General features: G+C 42.3%; 1 protein-coding gene across 2 annotated transcripts in view; it reads right to left on the bottom strand.

The window, feature by feature from the left end:
• The window catches only part of FGF14 (fibroblast growth factor 14), a 747,107-nt gene extending 733,138 nt beyond the window's left edge, over positions 1-13,969 (bottom strand). For both annotated transcript variants that reach the window (XM_006030051.1, XM_025211592.1), the window contains exon 1: positions 13,762-13,969. In XM_006030051.1, the coding sequence (XP_006030113.1) occupies positions 13,762-13,969 (208 nt within the window). The remainder of the gene's footprint in view (positions 1-13,761) is intronic.
• Between the last annotated feature and the right edge of the window lie 4,826 nt (positions 13,970-18,795).

Below are 18,795 nucleotides of genomic sequence, written 5' to 3'. Positions count from 1 at the left end.
GTGCTCTCCCCTACCCTGGGGGTCTTCATACCCATCTAGCTGAGGTCATCTAGACCCGGCACTCTTTTTCCTGCCTATGCAGGGGGTCGGACTCGATGATCTATTGAGGTCCCTTCCGACCCTAACATCTATGAATCTATGAATATCTTCATTAATTATTTGGACAATGGGATTGAGTGCAAGCTTAAAAAAATTGTGGATAATACCAAGTTTGGTGGAGTTGCAGACTCTCTGGAGGACAGGGTTAGGATCCAGAATGACCTGAATAAACTGGAGAAATGGTCTAAGATCAATCAGATGAAACTGAAGAAGTAAAAGTCATGCTCATTTGATGGAATAATTTCATGCACAAATAGAGACTAGGGAATGATTGTATAGGTTGTGGGACTGCAGAGAAGGGCCTGGGGATTACAGTAGACTATAAGATGCATATGAGCTGATAGTGTGTTCTTGTTGCAAAAAAAAAAGGAAAAAGAAAAAAACCAACAATATACTGGACTGTAGTGACAGAAGTGTCACCTGCAAATCAAGAGAAGTGATTCTTTTACTCTAGTTATCACTGGTGAGGACTCACCTGGAGTACAGTGTCCAGTTTTGGACCATACTTCAAGAAGGATGTGGAGAGATTAGAGAGTCCAGTGGAGAGTGACAAAAATGGCTAGACGTCTAGGAAACACGACTTGTGAGGAAAGGCTTGTAGAGAAGAGAAGACAGAAGTGGGATTTGACAACAGTTTTCAAATACCTGAAGGGCAATTATATAGAGGGTGGAGAAGGTTCTCTGTGGCTGTAGTGGACAGAACTAAGGCAGTGGCCTCAAACTGCAGCAGAGGAAATTTAGGTTGGAGATTAGGAGGAACTTTCTGACTATGAGGGTGGCCAAGCATTGGAACTGGTTACCTAGACAAGTTGTGAAATCTCCGTCCATGGAAATTTTCAAGAGCAGGTTAAATAGATATTTGGCTGAGATAGTTTAGTCAGGGATGATTCTGTCTTGAGCAGGAAAATGGCCCTCCTGCCCTACTTTCCTATGTTTTTATGAAGAAAAGTTATAACATGAAATAACATTAAGGCAGTTCCAGTCTCCACAGCTTAAGGAAGACAAAACCACCCACATTCCCTACTGAAATCTAGTCATAGTAACTTACAAAGACTTTTCTAAAATATATGTTCAATGTGGCTTTCTTAACTAGCATGCCAGAAAGCATGGTCCCTCCTGTAAGAAACTGAGCCTCAATAAGGAGATGAAATCAGGGACAAATACATCAGTAGTTCTTAGGGAGAATACCAGGCAAGTCTCTCTGGACTCATCTACACAGGACGTTTACACCAGAGTTGCCTAATTAGCTCCACAGTAAATATCTCAGCATCTACACATGGCCCTATTAGGCCTCAGGAAACTAATAAACTTTGCAGCAGGTTAGGACTTGCAAATAGAAATACCATCCTGACGTAGAGTTCTTTTGTGTACAGCAATGCATGTGTAGATGCTGACCTGTCTGGCTCGGGTACAAGGATGCTTTAGTGGGGGGACTGTCTGTTGGCTAGCCCTGCACTGAAGCACCCTTGAGCCCCAGCCAACCCCTCCACAGCATGTTGAGCCAGGTTAGAGCAGCCCCAGGCTGGCTGACCGCCTCCTCCCCGCCCCCAGATCCCCTGCCAGCCATGGCTGTTCCAACCCAGCTCAATATGGTACAGTACCAGATACACATGTAAATGTGGTGCCTGGAAGCAATAAACTCTGGTGCAATATCCACTGGAGTTTATTGCTGTGCATTCATACTCATGTGTAGATGTACCTTCTGGCCCCTACTAGTGTTACTGACATGCCAATGAGAACATTCTTTGGGGAAGTTTCTAGTTACGTAACATGAGTGACACTGACTTGGGAATCAGCTTCCCAGATACCTAGTAAATTAAGATAATTTATCCTGAAAGTCTGATGCAGGTTTCCCTTGCTTTATGCGGGTTCTGTATGTGCTTCGCTCTTATGCGATAACCCTTTTTACACCAAAAAATCGTTATATGCGAGGTAAATTCACTCTTATGCAATCAGTGTGGTGGAAGCCCACAATCAGCTGCTTTGTGCAGTGCATTGTGGGAATGAAGCACACCAAAATATAGCCCCATGTGTGGATCTGTGCTGCTCACTCGTGTCTGACACAAGTTTCTGTAGTTGTCATAGCCATTATGATAGTGCCCTATGATTGTGTGTACTATCTGCTGTTGTTGAGTACCAAAATTATGTTGTAAAAATGGTAAAAATGGGCCTAGGGGTCAGTACAGTTGAGGTCTTGAAATGTATCCCTATTTGTTACATTGTAAAGTGGGTTCCCTTCATGCAAATTCGAGTTGTGTGCCATTCTCCAGGAACACATGTTCAGCATAAAGTGAGGGAAACCTGTACTCCTACATTACCAGAAGCAGCTTTCTGGATAACCTACAGAGCGGTTAGCAGCATTTTTACTGGTTTCAAAAATCCTTGTTCTTTGTAATAGACTCCTATGCCAAACACAGCCCCCTACTGTGTTCTATTTTAAGGCAACACAAAACTGTGTCCCATCACTACAGCTTTTCACAATTCTACTTATTGTAGTTATTCAATGATATAAATAATAAACCTTTTTTTCTTGTTAATTGCAGAATCTTCTTTGTCCCTGATTAAATATTGATACTTTATCCTTTCAAGTATATAATTTGTAAATGAATAGTTATGCTACGGGCTTTTCAATGTATCCATGAGTCTCCAGAGGAAACACACAAATAGTCTTTAAATTCAACCTTTCAGTACTTTTAGAATTGAATGCAACAGTAAACCTAGACTTGCTTTCCTAAGGGAGAAGAATTAACATAGTTCCACAAATCATATGCTGATTTTTTCCAAAATTAAAGGAAAGGATGGCTTTATTATTTATTTGCACTAAAATAAGTGTACTCTAGCATAGTATGCCACTCTTTCAGACTGTGTGCTTTTTGAGTCAACAGTGGGTCATTTGTTATTTGTTTGTATAGTGCACAGAACATCGAAGTTCAGCTTGACTGTGTCTTTAAGATTACTGATTTACCATATAAATGTTAAATAAAAGGAATTAATAATGAACCCTTCACACAACTTCGTCCTTTAAAATGTACAGAAGTAGCTGTATGAAATTACCCCTGGGAGATAATACAAATAAGCTAAATTCTTCTTTTGTCAGACTCATATATCTTTATAAATGTCATGCCGACAGGTCAAATCTGCACTAGTGTGTGTGTGTGGTAAAAATAAGGTTTACACAGTTTAAACTAATATATCCATCACCTTCTTAAGAGTTCTAATGCAAACCACTCTTTTACTCCTTTAAACATTCCCCAATGGTATCTGCAGCCCAAACACATTTTGAGAGTGCATGAGGACATAAAAAGAAAAGTGAAAGTTACTAGTTTATTTTCATCCTCACCACTTGAAGATACCTATGCAGTAAATAGTATAAATAGTGAAAAGAAAATTGGAGTCTTTTAAAGTTAAATCCTTGTGCGTTAACAGAAACACCAATAAAGAAATTAGGTTTTAAACATAAATGTTTCTGTGAAAACGTACCTTAAGTTTTCTGCCCATTTGATCTTCTATTGGGAAGTCAATTAAAGAGTCTCTAGAGTCTGTTGCCTTTAGAAGAGTATGTACTTTTCTAACCATTTTAAACTGCTACATATTCCTTCAATCTTTTTATTATTTGTTTCATTATTTCTTTTGACTTTTCTTTCTCCTTATTTTCCTTTGAGAATAAGTGGGGTGGAGAACATGCTACAATATTCCAGTATGATCTACTCGGTATTTTAAACATTCCTCTAACAATTTAGCATAAGATTTTGCTTTCTTCAGTATCCTAAAACTAGTTAGCACTTTAAACTTCATCCAGGTATACGCCCAAAATTCTAAGTTAGATGTATCTAAAAAGGAATGTATGTTGGGTGTTTTTGGTTCTTTCATCTAGCATGTTTCATTTTGTCCCCATCTTCTGTCTCAGTTTTCTTCCACTAACAGGTTCTTTCTTCAGCACTTAAAACAGATCACAATCCTTTTAACAAGCCCCTAAGGTCCCTGGGAAAAAACCTACTGACTTTGGTGACCACACCCTTTCACAGCATACTTATTGACTTTCCACTTCAGCACTTTTCTTCATAATCTGTAGAAAAAAAGTTCATTCTTTTGCAAAATGTACATGCTACTTCTACCTCAGTTACAAGGGTTAAAACTGTCAGCCTCTTCTTAGGTCCTATCAGATGTTGGTCTATCTGGAAAATACTGGATGCATCTACACATTCATTAATGTACTGTAGTTACAGCGCACTAAGTTTAGTACTTGGATAACCAAGTACTAAATTAACGTGCCGTAATTTGTACTACTGCACAGTAGCACCGGTACACAGGTTTTTAGTGATGCTTACTGCGCAGTAGGCTAATACTACTGTGCAGTAGTGTATTAAAAGCATAATTGTACAGTTTTTGCCCAGCACACTACTGTGCAGTATTAGGTTACTGCACAGCTAGCATCTCATGTAGATGTGCCCACTGAGTACTAGTCTCCAACCGAGTACTCAGTAGGCAATAACATTAAGGTTGTGCAATGAAGCCCCAGTTACACCTATCTCTGTGTCCTGAAGTTCAGTTCCATTTCCCTGATTTATGCTTAGGGGTGCATTGCATAATACATATATTTTCCTACTCAGAGTCCCATATTTTTGGGTCAATCTCACAAACTCCCTCAAATTATATTTTCTTAAGGTGGTGTGTGGCACTGATTCTTAAGAATGACAATTTTTCTGTCAATCTGTTAAATGAGCCCATATCTTCTAATGTACATTCACTCCCACTGGATATCTTCATCCAAGAAAACACCACATCTTCTTTTGCCAACAAACCATAGGATTCAACTCTAATTCCTGTCAGTAATCCTCCAGATACACCTTCCCTCATAAATTTATAAGCTGCAAAGAATAAACTGAAATGAAGAAAGACACTGAAACATAATATCAGAAGCAGTAAATCAATTCCCACCACCATCACACAGACATACTTGCAAGACCAAATTTTGCTGTACTACTCTTATGCAAGTCCACCAACAATACTGAGATTGAAAGACCAGAACTAAAATCAAAATTAGGCTCTTCTTAAAATGTGGGGCTCTTAATTCAAACATACGTGGCATAACAGTACACTCATTCAGAAGACTGCTAGAGTTTTAAAATCTTATTTACCAGTCATTCATTTAGCTCTCCTTCGCAGACTCACAAACCAATACAAAACACAGAATGAGATCTAAATGTTTATTAATTTTTTTTTAAATGGGACAAAAGAACTATTTTTCCTCTCAGAACCACTGGAGAGAACAACTCTCTCACTCATTTCTCACAAGGCGAGACACTGATGCAAAGAGAGGAGTCTGTGTAACAAATTTGCAAGACATGAAAAAGAATCAAATATTTCACAGGTTTAGTGTTAAAGAGAGAAGTGGATTCAATCTACTTTTCTTCCAGTACCCAAATGCTGGTGTCGCAAGCAAGCATATACATGACAATACATGATATGTACATGTTCATGACAATACATGGGGAACGGCTGAGAAGGATAAACAAAGTTTGGAACTACTGCGCTTGAGATTGGAGAGAAGGAAAGAGACTACTTGGTTTCATGGGAAAACCATTTTAGCTGGGGAGAAAGCCATGAAAAAATATCTGAAGTCCTGAAGCTTCACAGGTGGTCCTCCCAAGTTTAATGGATCCAGTCTGCAGTTGGCCACACACTGTCCCTATCTAACATTTATTATTTTTCAATGGATTTCACTAGACATTGAGAAACCAATAATAGTCTAATATGAAAGTATTACAGGACAGATTCATGAGGAAACATTTGAGAACTAAGACAAGTGTATTGTACAAAGGCAGATTCAAACCACAATATCCAGATCTGGATTTCAAACACCAGAAGGTTACTAGTATTTAGTTCTGGAACTTTGGTATGACTCATTGTGAAGTCAAGGAAAATTGGTTAATTCAGATTTGGGTTCAGTTTCCTGACACCTTGTGGTCCACTGGGAACAGGGCCTTGGCCCTAGTGCTTTTTGCATTGTAATATTAGCAAAAATTTTAAATTTTGTCATACCAGAAGTACAACAAATCAAGGATGAGTGTACTACTACTTTAAACCTTATTAAAATTCTTTTTCTTATGGGACTGTATTTCATTTAATATTGTTTAGCATAATTAATGTTCTGAATTTCTACGAGCTTCCCAGATATTAGATAAGCCCTAGTGTCTAGGTTTTCCACATCATCTATCATCATTTTCACTAAGTTTGTTACTATTGGTTACTGTTCGCTTTAACCAGTGTCAGTGAATTCATAAATATCAAACAAGTAATAAACTGTGAAAAATTCCAACAAACAGCACTGTGTGATACGCTGTCCTAATGTAAATCAGATGTGGAAACAACCATTTGCACATTGTCATCAGAAGTTTAAGTATCTTATACATAAATGGCACATGCTTAATAAAATCAGTTTGTTCAAAGAAAAACAGTCACATACTGGCAAAATGAAAACTTTTTTCAATTCAAAACCTAATTAAAAGACCGTGACATTCTTTTGTATGTCCTTTCCCAGAACTGGTTGAGTACCAAGAGGTTTGTATGTAAACAGAAACATCTTTCTTCTGTCTGATCTATCCAACATTGATATGGCCATGGTTTCTACAGGATAATAAGGTGGTTAAGCATAGGGTGGTCAAATAAATAGTCCCTGTTACAGCATCCTAAGGTAAAGGAGTATGTAAAAATTTCTCACTTGCAGAAAATGAGTCACATGGCTCTTTAAGATCCACAAGAACAGTCCCCTTTTAAACCTGGAGAAAAAGGACCGTTCTATGTACAAAAATATCTCCCATTTTCATGGTACCATAACTGCAGTTCTAGATGTTCTGCTGTTGGCTGGGTTCCCCTGGGTTATCTTCAGTGCTGTGGAGGATGCTGCCTGCTTTTACTCCTGACCAGTGCTGAGATCATGGACTCAGTGAAGTTCACAATAAGTCTCCATACAGGGTTCTATGCCAACTATGCAACCCATCCTCGTCTCTGTCCCTCACGCTGTGAGAAGGCCCTGTTGCTCAACAGGAAAGTGATTGATAGTCCCACATACAGGTGGATATTTGGTTTTGTACAGAGGCGCAACACACAAATTGTAGCAACTGACATAAATATGGTGCCTCTTTAAAAGGAAGTTTTCTTACAGGATTACAGCTCACCTTTATTGTTACGTTTTAACAAAAATCAAAAACAATTCCAACAAGATTAAAATGTTTAACCTTGGAACTACTTTACTAACAAGTGGGACCTAGTTAATTTTAAAATCATAAAATGATTAAGCCAAATAATTTCCACAAGATTACTTTTCATATGCAAATATTCAAATAGCTTAGTACAGGTTTCTCATACTTTTTCCAATTAAAATTAAAATTAAACAGTCAAAATAGAATGTATTTAATATATTTTAACAGGATGTTAAAATCATGCCATCACTGTCTATCTCAAATTGTCTGTTATTTGCTGTCACTGGTCCCACAGCACCATTTCAACCAATCATAAGAATGTTTTAATTAAAAACATTAGGTACATCCAACTCAATTTGTTGCCTAAGCTGACGTGTTGGATTTTATTGTAACAGACCTTTTTACTGTGATTTCTGCAGCAACTGCTTGTATTGCACAGCAGTCATCAAAGCAATCAATACTTTTAATGCGATATCCTAAAAGCATATTAAAGAATATTTAATTTGTTTATATATTTAATGGTTTTTACTTAATTGTTTCTGTGAGGTTTTGCCCACAATAAAGATCCTCTATTGTGAGTGTTTTCTGTACTAGATAACAGCACTGGCTTTTTGTTATGCATACTGCATTTACCTCTGATGCCAAGCAGCCAGAAAAATAAGATTACTGACATACATACTGTTCACTGTAAATTCAGTACTTCATAAGAACACAAGAATAGCCATATCAAGTCAGACCACAAATCCATCTGGCCTAGTGTCCTGTATCTCAGAATCACATACTAAGAAGAAGAGTATATGTGTAGGACCTACCCAGACTGACCTCTTCCCTGCCCCTCTTCCCTTTCCAGCACTTAGAGGAAGCCCAGCACATGCATCTCTCATGGGATTTAACACATTCAGCAACTCAAGGGCTGCAAGATTCAACTTAATAATACAATATCCAGTGCGAAAGATAGTCTCATGACAGCCTCATCACATGATCTGAGATAAAAATATTTGCTACCCACTCATTTTGTCATTTCTCACTCCTTCACGTGTTCCAGCACTCAAAACACACTCCCCTCATGTGAAGCAGATGCTTTCTGAACTAAATGTAACAGGCCCAATCTTGCAACCTTATTTTAAAGCATACCACTTTAATACTGTATGCAGCCTCCCCCTCTCTCCCAGGAGTACTAGTGGTAAACCTATACTCTGGGTTGTGGTTCTTTAGCTGCTGAATCTCTATACAAGTTCATAATAGGTTTTTTTCAAAACCAAGAAGAAAAAACCAACAAAATGTTAAAGTCACAGTAAATTTTGCTACCTAGAAAGACATTTTCTCCATCAAGCCCTGGAATTAGATTTCCCTCTGAATATCTAATTATTCTGTAACACTTGCAGAAACAAGCACAAAACCACCAGAAAACAGACAGTACAATTCTTTAACTATTGTCTGGTACTTTTAACACTAGGGAAAATGAGGCACAGAATACAAAGTCACAAAGAGAACAGCGGACCAAATCAAGTATAGAAACAAGTCTCCTGATACTTAAGCAGTAAGAACATCCTCATCCAACCCCTATTTCAGATGGCCTTTGCCTTAGAATTCGCTAACAGTTTTAACAATGCAGCACAGGGGAACCTTCTGAATCCAGGCACACTCTGTGACCTGACAACCTCCTGCAACACACCATTCTGTGTGTCTAGATTAAAGGCAATAAACTGTAACACATGGGACTTTTTATCTTTTGAGCAGATCTTATTACTTTTTAAAAGAAAAATTAGGGAGATTGTCCTAAAAACAAAAACTTTAATATTCAACAGCATCTCTCATTTTCTCAGTTTATATTTTTACAAGGACTCAGTGAATATCATATCTTTGTCAAGGGCGAAATTCTCTCTCAGCTCTGGGTTCAATGGAAATTTTTAGCCCCAAATGGAGAGACCTAATATACATATAGATAACAGAAAAAGTATCACCCTCAAATGAAAACTTCACAATTAAAAAAATGAGACCAATAATATTTCTACATACATTCTCCCCTAACTCTAAATTATCTTTAATATGTTTTAATCTATCTATAAATGGCCCCTCATTAACTGGTACTGAACTAGGTATAAACATGTGTATCACAGTAGGGAGATCCATGAGCAGGAATACATTTCACCCTTTAACAAGTGCAATATGCAATTTAATTTGATCAAGGAATAATTAAATTTGTATAAATTCAGAAAATATATTCCATGGAGAGCAAAAGCTTCAGTAGGTGAGATGCATGTAAATAGACCATTTTACATTTGAGTAATCTTGAAGAAAAAAAACAAACATACTGTGCATCTAATAACAGCGTAGTATTATGTGGCATTTAAGCAGTAAAGCTGCTTTTCAGTCTCATGTGAGAGAAACTCTAAAGGCCCAATCCTGCAAGTTTTACTCAGGCAAAATGTCCTTTGACTTCTGGTGGAGGGTTTGTTTTCCATGAGTAAGGAAGGTAGCATCGGTCCTAACTTATTTAACGCAAACAATGGCATGCAATGCAACCAGAAAATGTGGAGTCTATGTCTCTTTTTCAAATGGTTCAATTTTTTTTCTTGCTTACATTTGCAATTTTGTCAGAGCGATACATAACCATTAAAGAACAGCCTGTCTACTCCGTTACTGGGAAATGGAGACAGAAGTTATCAAGAGATTACACACTGATCCCATTTGAGAGAGAGAATGCTAGATCTGGAACCTTTTTTCTTTTAAGTGTTTTGGATTTGCAAATGGTACTGGATTGATACTAATGAAAACTAAACCATAGTGTACACAAAATATTTGTAGTTTGTATAACCACAAAGCCATCTTTTACATGTTGTCCAGTCAATAGTCCTTTAACCTAGAGGGAAGTTTTTTTCTTAGACAGCATCTGAGAAGAAATTGTAATAATCCTCTATCTCCTAGAGTGAGAACAAGGGTGCCAAGCACAGTGGTAATTTCTGTGATTGTAACACCTGTCCATAGGAAATGGACTGAGATGTCCAATACATCTCCCACAGGCTAACATATGGTAATAAATTTTAGTCTCTAACAGTTTGAGCTAAATTTGAATTAAAAGTCTAGGTGTTTGAATATTGTCTTTCTGTCAGTTGATCTTAGCCTTAAAGTAATTCCATAACCTATGCATTCCTAAACCAAATACAGGCCCAAACCTAAGTCCACTTAAGTCAATGGGCAGTTTTAATATAAAATGCCCTGTAAGAAACAATCCTCTGTTGCCCTGCACTTTGATGTGGACAGCTCAGTATACTTCCACACCCTGTGTCTAGGTGGAAATGACTAGCGTGGCTGTCGTGCAGAATAGGGCCTTGGGGACCTAAAAACTGCAAATTTCACCTCCTTAATTTTGTTTTCAGTTACTTTGTAATTTTGTTTTTGTTTTTTATATATACCACGTTTAACAAAACTATATAAAGAAAATCTTTTTGAAATATAAATAATAATGCATCTCATTCGCTTTTAAATTTTCTTTTGTTACAAAGAAATATGAAGTAAATAACAAAGCAATTTTAGGGATCAAACACAATTCCTCTTCCCCAGGTCCATGTTTTGAAAGAGAAAGGGCTTCTGACCAGCCAGGCTTCTGTTAGAAATAAGCTAAAACTTCCTGAAGTAAAATTGACATGATTTTATAACTCCCCCTTGGCTGCCATGGTTCCCCTGCTTTACCTGTGGCAGGTTAAGGTGTTAAGTCTATGTTGTCAGGGTTGACAGCAGTCTTATGTAGAGTTTAGAGGATGGTTTGAATAAGATGATCTTGCCTTGGTATCATCCTCCAGAGGTCCCTTCCAGCCCTACTTCTCTATAACTGCCAGGGCTTTCCTGTACTAATATTGCCTTTCTCTGAAGTAACACAGGGTGCAATAGCTATGTCAGGGTTAGCTTCAGAACTCAGCAAGAAAGGATAAGCAGAGGAGGCTGGGATCTGGAGAAAGCTAGGAGGGCAGGCTTCATAAGGGAAAGAAAAAAAGCTGAAAATAAAAGGGGGGGAGAAACAGAATCCACTGTCTAAAAATGTGCCAGCCCGTCTGCATTTCAGGAAACATAGCTTCTCTTAAAGATAAATTGCTTGAGTGACAAAAATGCAGAATTAAAACAGACAAATCCTCATCCCTCAAGCATTCCTGGTGGGGTTACTAGCGATTAACACAGAAATATCACAAACTGCTCTTTTGAACCTAAACTCTGCCCTTCACTGGAAACTGCAGCTGAGTCCATTTGAGGACCGGGCAGTAAACCTATGCTTTGCAATGCAGGGGCTTCTCGTCCTTCCTATACAAGACACAATAGGTTTCCAGTGAAGGGGGCAAGTGAAGACTGCTGTGGAAACACCTGGGAACACTGGCGTAGAGGCAAGCAAGATGTGAACAAATCACTGCCCTGCCAGGGAGAAAAAAGAAAGCCAACGGGGGTAGGGGAGACACCCCACACATATAAACGTAGTCACTGCCCAGCACTAGAGTTGCATCTCAGCCGCATCTGTTACCACAGTCTCAGCTCATCCAATCGACCAGGCCAGTGTTTGTTAGTAGCTGATCGTGGTTTCACAGGGACTGTCACAAAGGAGGTCGAGTCTTTTTTGGTCCCAAAAGCTTGCAGGAGACTGGAGAGCCGGCCGGTCTGAGACGCGGCAGCTCCAACGCGGGACTGAAGCGCGGGACAAATGGCACTGGCTGGCCCTGCCGGCCCGGAGCTGCCCCGCTCCGCCAGGGCAGGGAGTGCGGGCACGGGGCACGGACCTGAGCCCTGCCCCAGCCTCCTCGGCGCCGGGTCCCTGCCTCAGCCAGGAGCCGGGCTCGCGTGGAGCCGGGTCTCTAGCAGCAGCAAGCGCCTGTGAGGGGGCAGGAGCAACTCGCCGCAGACGTGTCCGAATGAGCCGCGTCTGGGGCGGGCAGGGCTGGCTCTGCCCCGGGCCACACGCCCCCGGCCCTGCTCCCCTGAGGGCTGCGCCTGTGGGGGGCCCGTGGCCGGGCGCTACCCGGGGCAGGTGTCGCCGCCTGCCACTGCCCTTTGTCCCCCGACCCCGGAGCGGGGAGGACGGGGCCGGGCCGCCGCGCAGGGCTGGGGGTGTCAGCGAGGCAGCGGAAGCCCATGATCTACTACACTGCAGTGCCAGCGTCAGGAGCCTCCTGCTCGGGAGCTGGCACTGCAGGGCGGGCAGCGCGCGCGCGCGCACACACATACACACACGGGCCCAGCAGCCCCAGGGACACACACACACACACCGCCTCTGCCCGGGGTGGAGGTGTTGCCTCTGCACCCCCAGGAGCGCACGCACACATACACACAGACCGCACGCAGCCCCAGCATCCCCAGGGACACACACACACCGCCTCTGCCGGGGGTGGAGGTGTCTCCTCTACACCCCTTGGGGCGCACACACACACACCTCACACCCCGCCACGCCCCGCACGCCTGCTCCGCCGAGCTCCCAACAGCTCTGGCATGTCGGGCTCACTGCAGACAGCCCGGCAGGCCAGGGGAGCTGGGGTGGGGGTGGGGAGCAAGAAGCGATCGTGGAAAGCAAGAAAAGCCTTGGGGGGTATCAAATTAGAGAGCGAGTGTGTACGTGTGTGTGCGTGTGTGTCCGAGAGGCTGCCTGTGTCAGGGATGGAGGTGTCGCCTCTGCATCCCCCTCTCCCTCCCGTTTGCCTTGGCCAGCGTGGGGGGGACACCCAAGTGACCCGGGGCTCTACAAACACACACACACACTGCAAAAAAGGCCACTTTTCATTCCTCACAGAGATGTTATGCTGTGTTTATGTACACACACACTGCCCCGAGCCCCTGCATTTCCATCCCTTATGTAACGCGCTGCAAGTTTCCCCCGCCGGGGCCAGCGGGAGCAGCCGCCCCGCGGCGCCGAGAGGCAGAGGGGACGGCGGGGTGCTCCCCGGGAAGCCTCTGCTGCTACTTGCCAGGGCCACTTTGGCTTAGTTTCCCGTCGCACGCAAGCCCCCCCCAACAAACAAACCAGTGCCACAAGGCAGGGCCGGGGGCGCAGGGGGTTGTTTTCCCTTGTGCCAGGTCCTCAGAAAGTCCCGGGCAGGTCCTGCGCGGCGAGAGGGGGGAGAGCCCGGACACTCTGCCTCACACCCCGCGCACCTGCATGGGGTAGAGGCCGCCCCGCCACCTCTCCTTCCCCTTCCAAAGGGCAACGCAATAAAAGTTTCCTCCTCTCTGGAAACCGCATCGAGGAACTGGGAGATCGCAGATCGCATCCCCCCGCCTCCGTAACACACGCGCGCACACAGTGGCTGAAGCCGATCCAAACTGCTCCTTGCTTATTCATACACGTACGCACATGCATGTCCGAGCCGGCCTCCTCCTCTTCCCCTTTCCCCCCCTCGGCAGGATTGCAGAGCTCTACCTCGCTGAGCAACAGACAAGACTATCGGGAAAAGAAAAAAACAATGCGATGCCATGCCTTGCTTACCAGTTGGGTTCTTGTTTTTCTTGAGACTCTTGCCACAAAGACACTGCAGCATATGCGATCCTTTGCTGAAAATGTTCCAAAGAAACCACATTGATTTGGGCGAAAAGCAATCCAGCAGCTTATACACCCTGAGAAAAAAGAGATCCTTGTGGTTGCATAATAAGAAATTGAGATCAGTTCTCCTGAAGAGGGACACCAGTTTTACCATAGAAAAAAATGATTATATTCCGATCTTCTCCCAGTTTGTTTGGGTTTGGGGGGGTTTTTTTGTCCCTCACGTGGTGTATTTCTTTGAGACTTCTCAGTGGATGCTTTTTTAAGCCAGGATGAATGGTTATCCCCCCTAGATCAACATTGGATTATTACCAAAAGCGTGAAAAAATCCTGGGGGGGTTTTCAGCATGAAGCCCAACGAAAAGTAAGGAAAAGAAATCCCAGCTGAAGCCGAAAACTAAGCAGAGACAACAGTAAAACACGAAAGATCCCCAAAGAGGAAACCATAGCCTGTTACTTGATCGCTAGGAGGATGGGTGGATCTGCAGAACAAAAGCCAAGGCAGGATTCATCCTACTGAAAGACTGCCATTGTGCAGCCCCCTAGGAGAGAAAACACACGACCAACACGACCACCCTGATCAAGTCTGATTGATGAAGAGAGATACTTCCCTTTCAGAGTGGTGATTTTCCCATCAAATCCCAGTGATCTGTGTAATCTTATTGCACCTGCAGTTCTCAATCACCCTGCAGAGCAGATGAAAATCTAGCCCTTAGCAAGATTACAGTACGTGGGGAGAGAAGTAGAGCTCTTCCCTTCTTCTCACTCTCGCTGCTTCCAACACCGCTGTGCATTAGGAAAATATCCCCCCCTGGATTTCGCTCCTGAGCCTTGGATGTGAGTTACAGGCATTAGATGGAGTAGGAGGAGTTGAAATTTGCATTGAAAGACTGGCTTTCCATGACGTAGCCACGTGCTTCCAGGCCTGTCACCAGTGAGATGCTTCAGCCAGCCCAGGGAAGGCAGTGTCACTGCAGTCTCTGCCTGCCCTCCTCCCCTTCCCCCCTCTCACCTAGTCTGTCTGGGCTGCTTTCCCCTTGCTGCAGCTTAACATACTGGTCACACTCTGCCACTTTTATACTTGGGGTGAAATGTAACCCATCTGCTTGCCAGACAGGGGAAAAAACCCCCAGCCTGGCACCCCATCCAGGGAGTTGGAGGGAAGGGGGTCGATAAGATGGGAGATAGATAATAGAAGTCTGCAAGCAAGGGTATTTATTTCTAAGGGGAAGGAAGTTGGGTTGGGGGTGGGGAGAACAAACTGTGCTAGGGGTTCAACAGAGGCAAAGGACTGGGGGAGGAGAGGGAAGGAGGCACTTCAACCAAACAGTCCCAGCTATGTGGCAGGTTAGAACACAAAATATTTAGCATAAGGTATTTGCTGGAAGAAGAGAACTCTTAACTCAGGAAACAGCAATGCCCTTTTCAGGAGGAGGGGTGCAAGGGAAGGGAGAGAGAGGGGGTTACCATCCTGTCCTGCCTGCCGTCTGCTTAACCTGGGAACAGAAGAGAAAAAGGAAGCCCACTCCTTAACCAGTAGACCTCACTGGAATAGGGTTCTTTTATTTTCTCCTCCTCACCTGGCTGCAATGTCCTTCACGATGCCCCACTGGGACATGGGATGCTTCTGAGGATGTGAATTCAAGGTAGACCACTTCTCCTGGCTCACCGACTACTTCACTACTTGTACTACTTGTGCAGACTACAAGCCAATGAAAAAAATCCCCAAGGCTGAGCATGACCTTCTGGTCATGCTCAGCCTTGGGGATTTTTTTCTTTGGCTTGTTTGCCTGCCAAACATCTGGGGGGGGTTTCCCCTGGACCCTTCTCTTCCCTCTCTCATCACAACTGACTCCTCCCCAAGCAAAGCAACAGCAAACCTTACTTGTGTCCCTCATGCTCAAACCTCACATTGCATTAATATAACTGAATCTCAGACTTCATAAATAAATACAGAAGTCAAGTGCTCCTGCAAAGCAAGAATGTCTCCATTTTCATTTCATTTCTCATGATTTTATATAAGTATTTGGACCTGGTTTTCTATAAACTCCAAAAGACAGTCAGCAATTTGGGGGCAGGGACTGCCTTTTTGTTACGTGTTTGTACAGCACCTAACAAAATAGAGTCCTGTTCCAAGACTGGGGCTCCTAGGCATTAGAAATAAGTATCATATTTTTTTTAAAGCCAGCAGCAGACCTGCTACCTGAAACACTCACTTTTCAGCAATGTAGCTGCAACCTGCCATCCACAATACTTCCCAGTATGCACCACCCGAAAGCCAGCCCTTCCCTCCCACAGTATACAGAGTAGTGTGAAGGAGGTCTGAAACTCTGACCCCAGCTCTGAACAGCGAGCTTATAAGCAGGGCATTTGTACCTGTGCAGCAAGAGTGGCTATTGCCTCAAGGTAAAAGCTGCTTTCCTTACTTCTCACTATCTGCAGCACTAGATTGTGTCAGAGCACTAGGTTGAAGGGGATGTGAAAAAAAGAATAAGTGCAGCAGAAGGCAAGCTAGAAGGCCAGTGCCAGAGAGAAGAATGTAAATGGAGGACTGTAGAAAAAATGTGTCTCATGGGAAGGGGGCTGAGGACAGGTTTCTCCTCCCTACTCCTTACCTAACAAACCTGACCAGTATTCAAATAAAAATAACGTTCATTCAAGTAAAAAGCCTTGACGGGATCTTTCATTCTGGTCCCTCACCCACTGCCTCCAACTGCCAAATAGTTGACTAAAGTTCTGGAGACCATTAGATCCCCAACCAGTACAGGGTTTCCTTCTACTCTGGTAAGATTTTGGACCTATTAATCAAACATTAATTAGTTCTGAGGCATTATATTATTATCCCCATTTTATAGTCATGGGAAGTGAGGCACAGTGATCACTTAAGGCCAGCATTTTCAGAACTGAATGTATAAGTTAGGTGCCTACATTCATATACCTGGTATAGGCAGCCAAGGTCCGGGCAACTAAATTTGAAAAAGCTGACTGATACAATTTAACAAAGTTCACAGAGCATGTCCCTGTCAGTCCCTTGTTCAATTCCTCACACTTTGCTGCTTGATTTGCTAATAAATTGTCCTTCCTTGTGTCCAGAGGTCACATCAACTGCTCAGAAAAGGATCTGGCTCAGTCACAGGCAGCTGGCAAGGAGTTCCTGGCAGCACTCATACCATCAGTGGTAGCTTAGATGGTACTGCCCCCTTGCCCCCCATAAATATGAAATTAATCTGGAGTTTTCCTAAAAATACTGAGGATCTAAATATTTCTTCCTTTCCTTCTTGGAGTGCACAGCCCAGCACTATATGGCTTTGAGCATTCTATAATCTACATGGAAAAATCACTGACAAGCTTTCAATCCAAGTGATTGGTTTGTATCAATTACACTTTCAATGCAATCTTCCTAAAGACAAGTTCGTAACTTTTCTTCTTTTAATGAAAGCAACAATTCTTCTTTACATCTCCTGATCTTACGTATTACAAGAGGTAGACCTGAAGAACCACAAAGGACTGCTCCAGCAAGAACAAAGAAGCTGTCTTTTGTGATCAGATTTGTAGATTGGAGGGATAAGAAACGGGTGGAAGACATATCTCTGGTAGGAAGAGAAGACAAACATGTTCAGTCACCCAATGGCATAGGTGACCTCAGGTCTCTGGTAGGTTCCTCTAGTTGTTCAGAAAGCATGACTCTGAGGAAAATTGAAAGAATTAGGTCTGTTTAGCCTAAAGAAGAAAAGACAGAGGCATAATTGGTCTTTAAAGATATATAAGGTTGCCTCAAAGAGGGAAGTAATGAGCTGTTTTCCATGCCCTTTGGGGGTAGGGAAAAAAAGGGCTTAAATTGCAGCAAAGATGATGTTGGTGAGAGCTAAAAAAACAAATAATTTTTCTAACTCTAAGACTCGTTAAAAGCTGGAGGAGACTAGCAAGGGAGATTGTGGAATCTCCATTATTGGAACCCTTTAAGAGCAAGTTGGACACACATTTCTCAGGATTGGTTAGATACAGATGACCTCCCAGCTTTATTCTCTATAGGGACCTCTACACATGCATTCATGTGCCATAATTACAGCTCAGTAAGTTTAGTATCTGTAATAACAGGTACTAACTTAATGTGCCGTAATTGGCACTACTGCAAGGTAGCACTGGTGCAGGTCTTTTAGGTGAGACTAATGCGCAGTACAGTAATTCTATTGTGCATCGGCGCATTAGCATGGCTTTTGCTGTGATGCACTTATGCACAGTAGAATTAATCTACTACTATTCTATCATCTTATGTAGATGTGCCCGCTGATTCTATGATCTATAAGCTGAATGCTAAAGCAAGAGGGACCTGTGTGGAGATACCTACCTCCTTAGCCAGAAGGTTTGGAAGAATGGCACTTTATAGATTAACTTGTCTAGAGGTCCCACTCTACCCCACCTTCTACCTAATTTTGGACAAACACAGTAAAATATCTCTGTTCTCTCAACAAAAGAAAGAATTAGAACTTACCTAGTGACTTTCCATGCTGAGACCTGAAGTCAGTTAAGAAGAAATCTGTCTTTCTCATATGACATATGCAAAATAAAACAATTAAACCCAAACATATTTTTATATGATCTGCAAAATTTTCTTAAGTATAAATTATCCCTTTAAACACTTTAATTAATTTATAAATGGCCTATCATTTATACTGATTTACATGTAAGCATTTTATCACAGTAGGGAAATTCATGTACAAGAATATATTACACCTTTTAACCAGTAGAATGTGCAATTTAAATTAAATCAAAACAGAGTTGGGCAAAGATAAATGAGGTACCCCATCTCTCTGAGGGCACAGATATCTAATTGAAGCCCTAACATTTTAGTTAGACAAGGAAAGTTCTTCCAGGTAAGGAGAACAGAGAAGTGAGAAAACAGACCAAAGGTTACCCCAGTAGGATTTGGGTGGGAAGGTTGCTTTCTTATTTTGGAACCATCAGTGAAGGAACCCCATT

This window comes from Alligator sinensis, unplaced genomic scaffold, assembly GCF_000455745.1.
Source record: "Alligator sinensis unplaced genomic scaffold, ASM45574v1 scaffold593_1, whole genome shotgun sequence".
In the NCBI taxonomy this organism is placed as follows: domain Eukaryota; kingdom Metazoa; phylum Chordata; order Crocodylia; family Alligatoridae; genus Alligator; species Alligator sinensis.
Note: the sequence above shows the minus strand (reverse complement) of the source record. Positions and strands in the feature narration are given on the sequence as shown.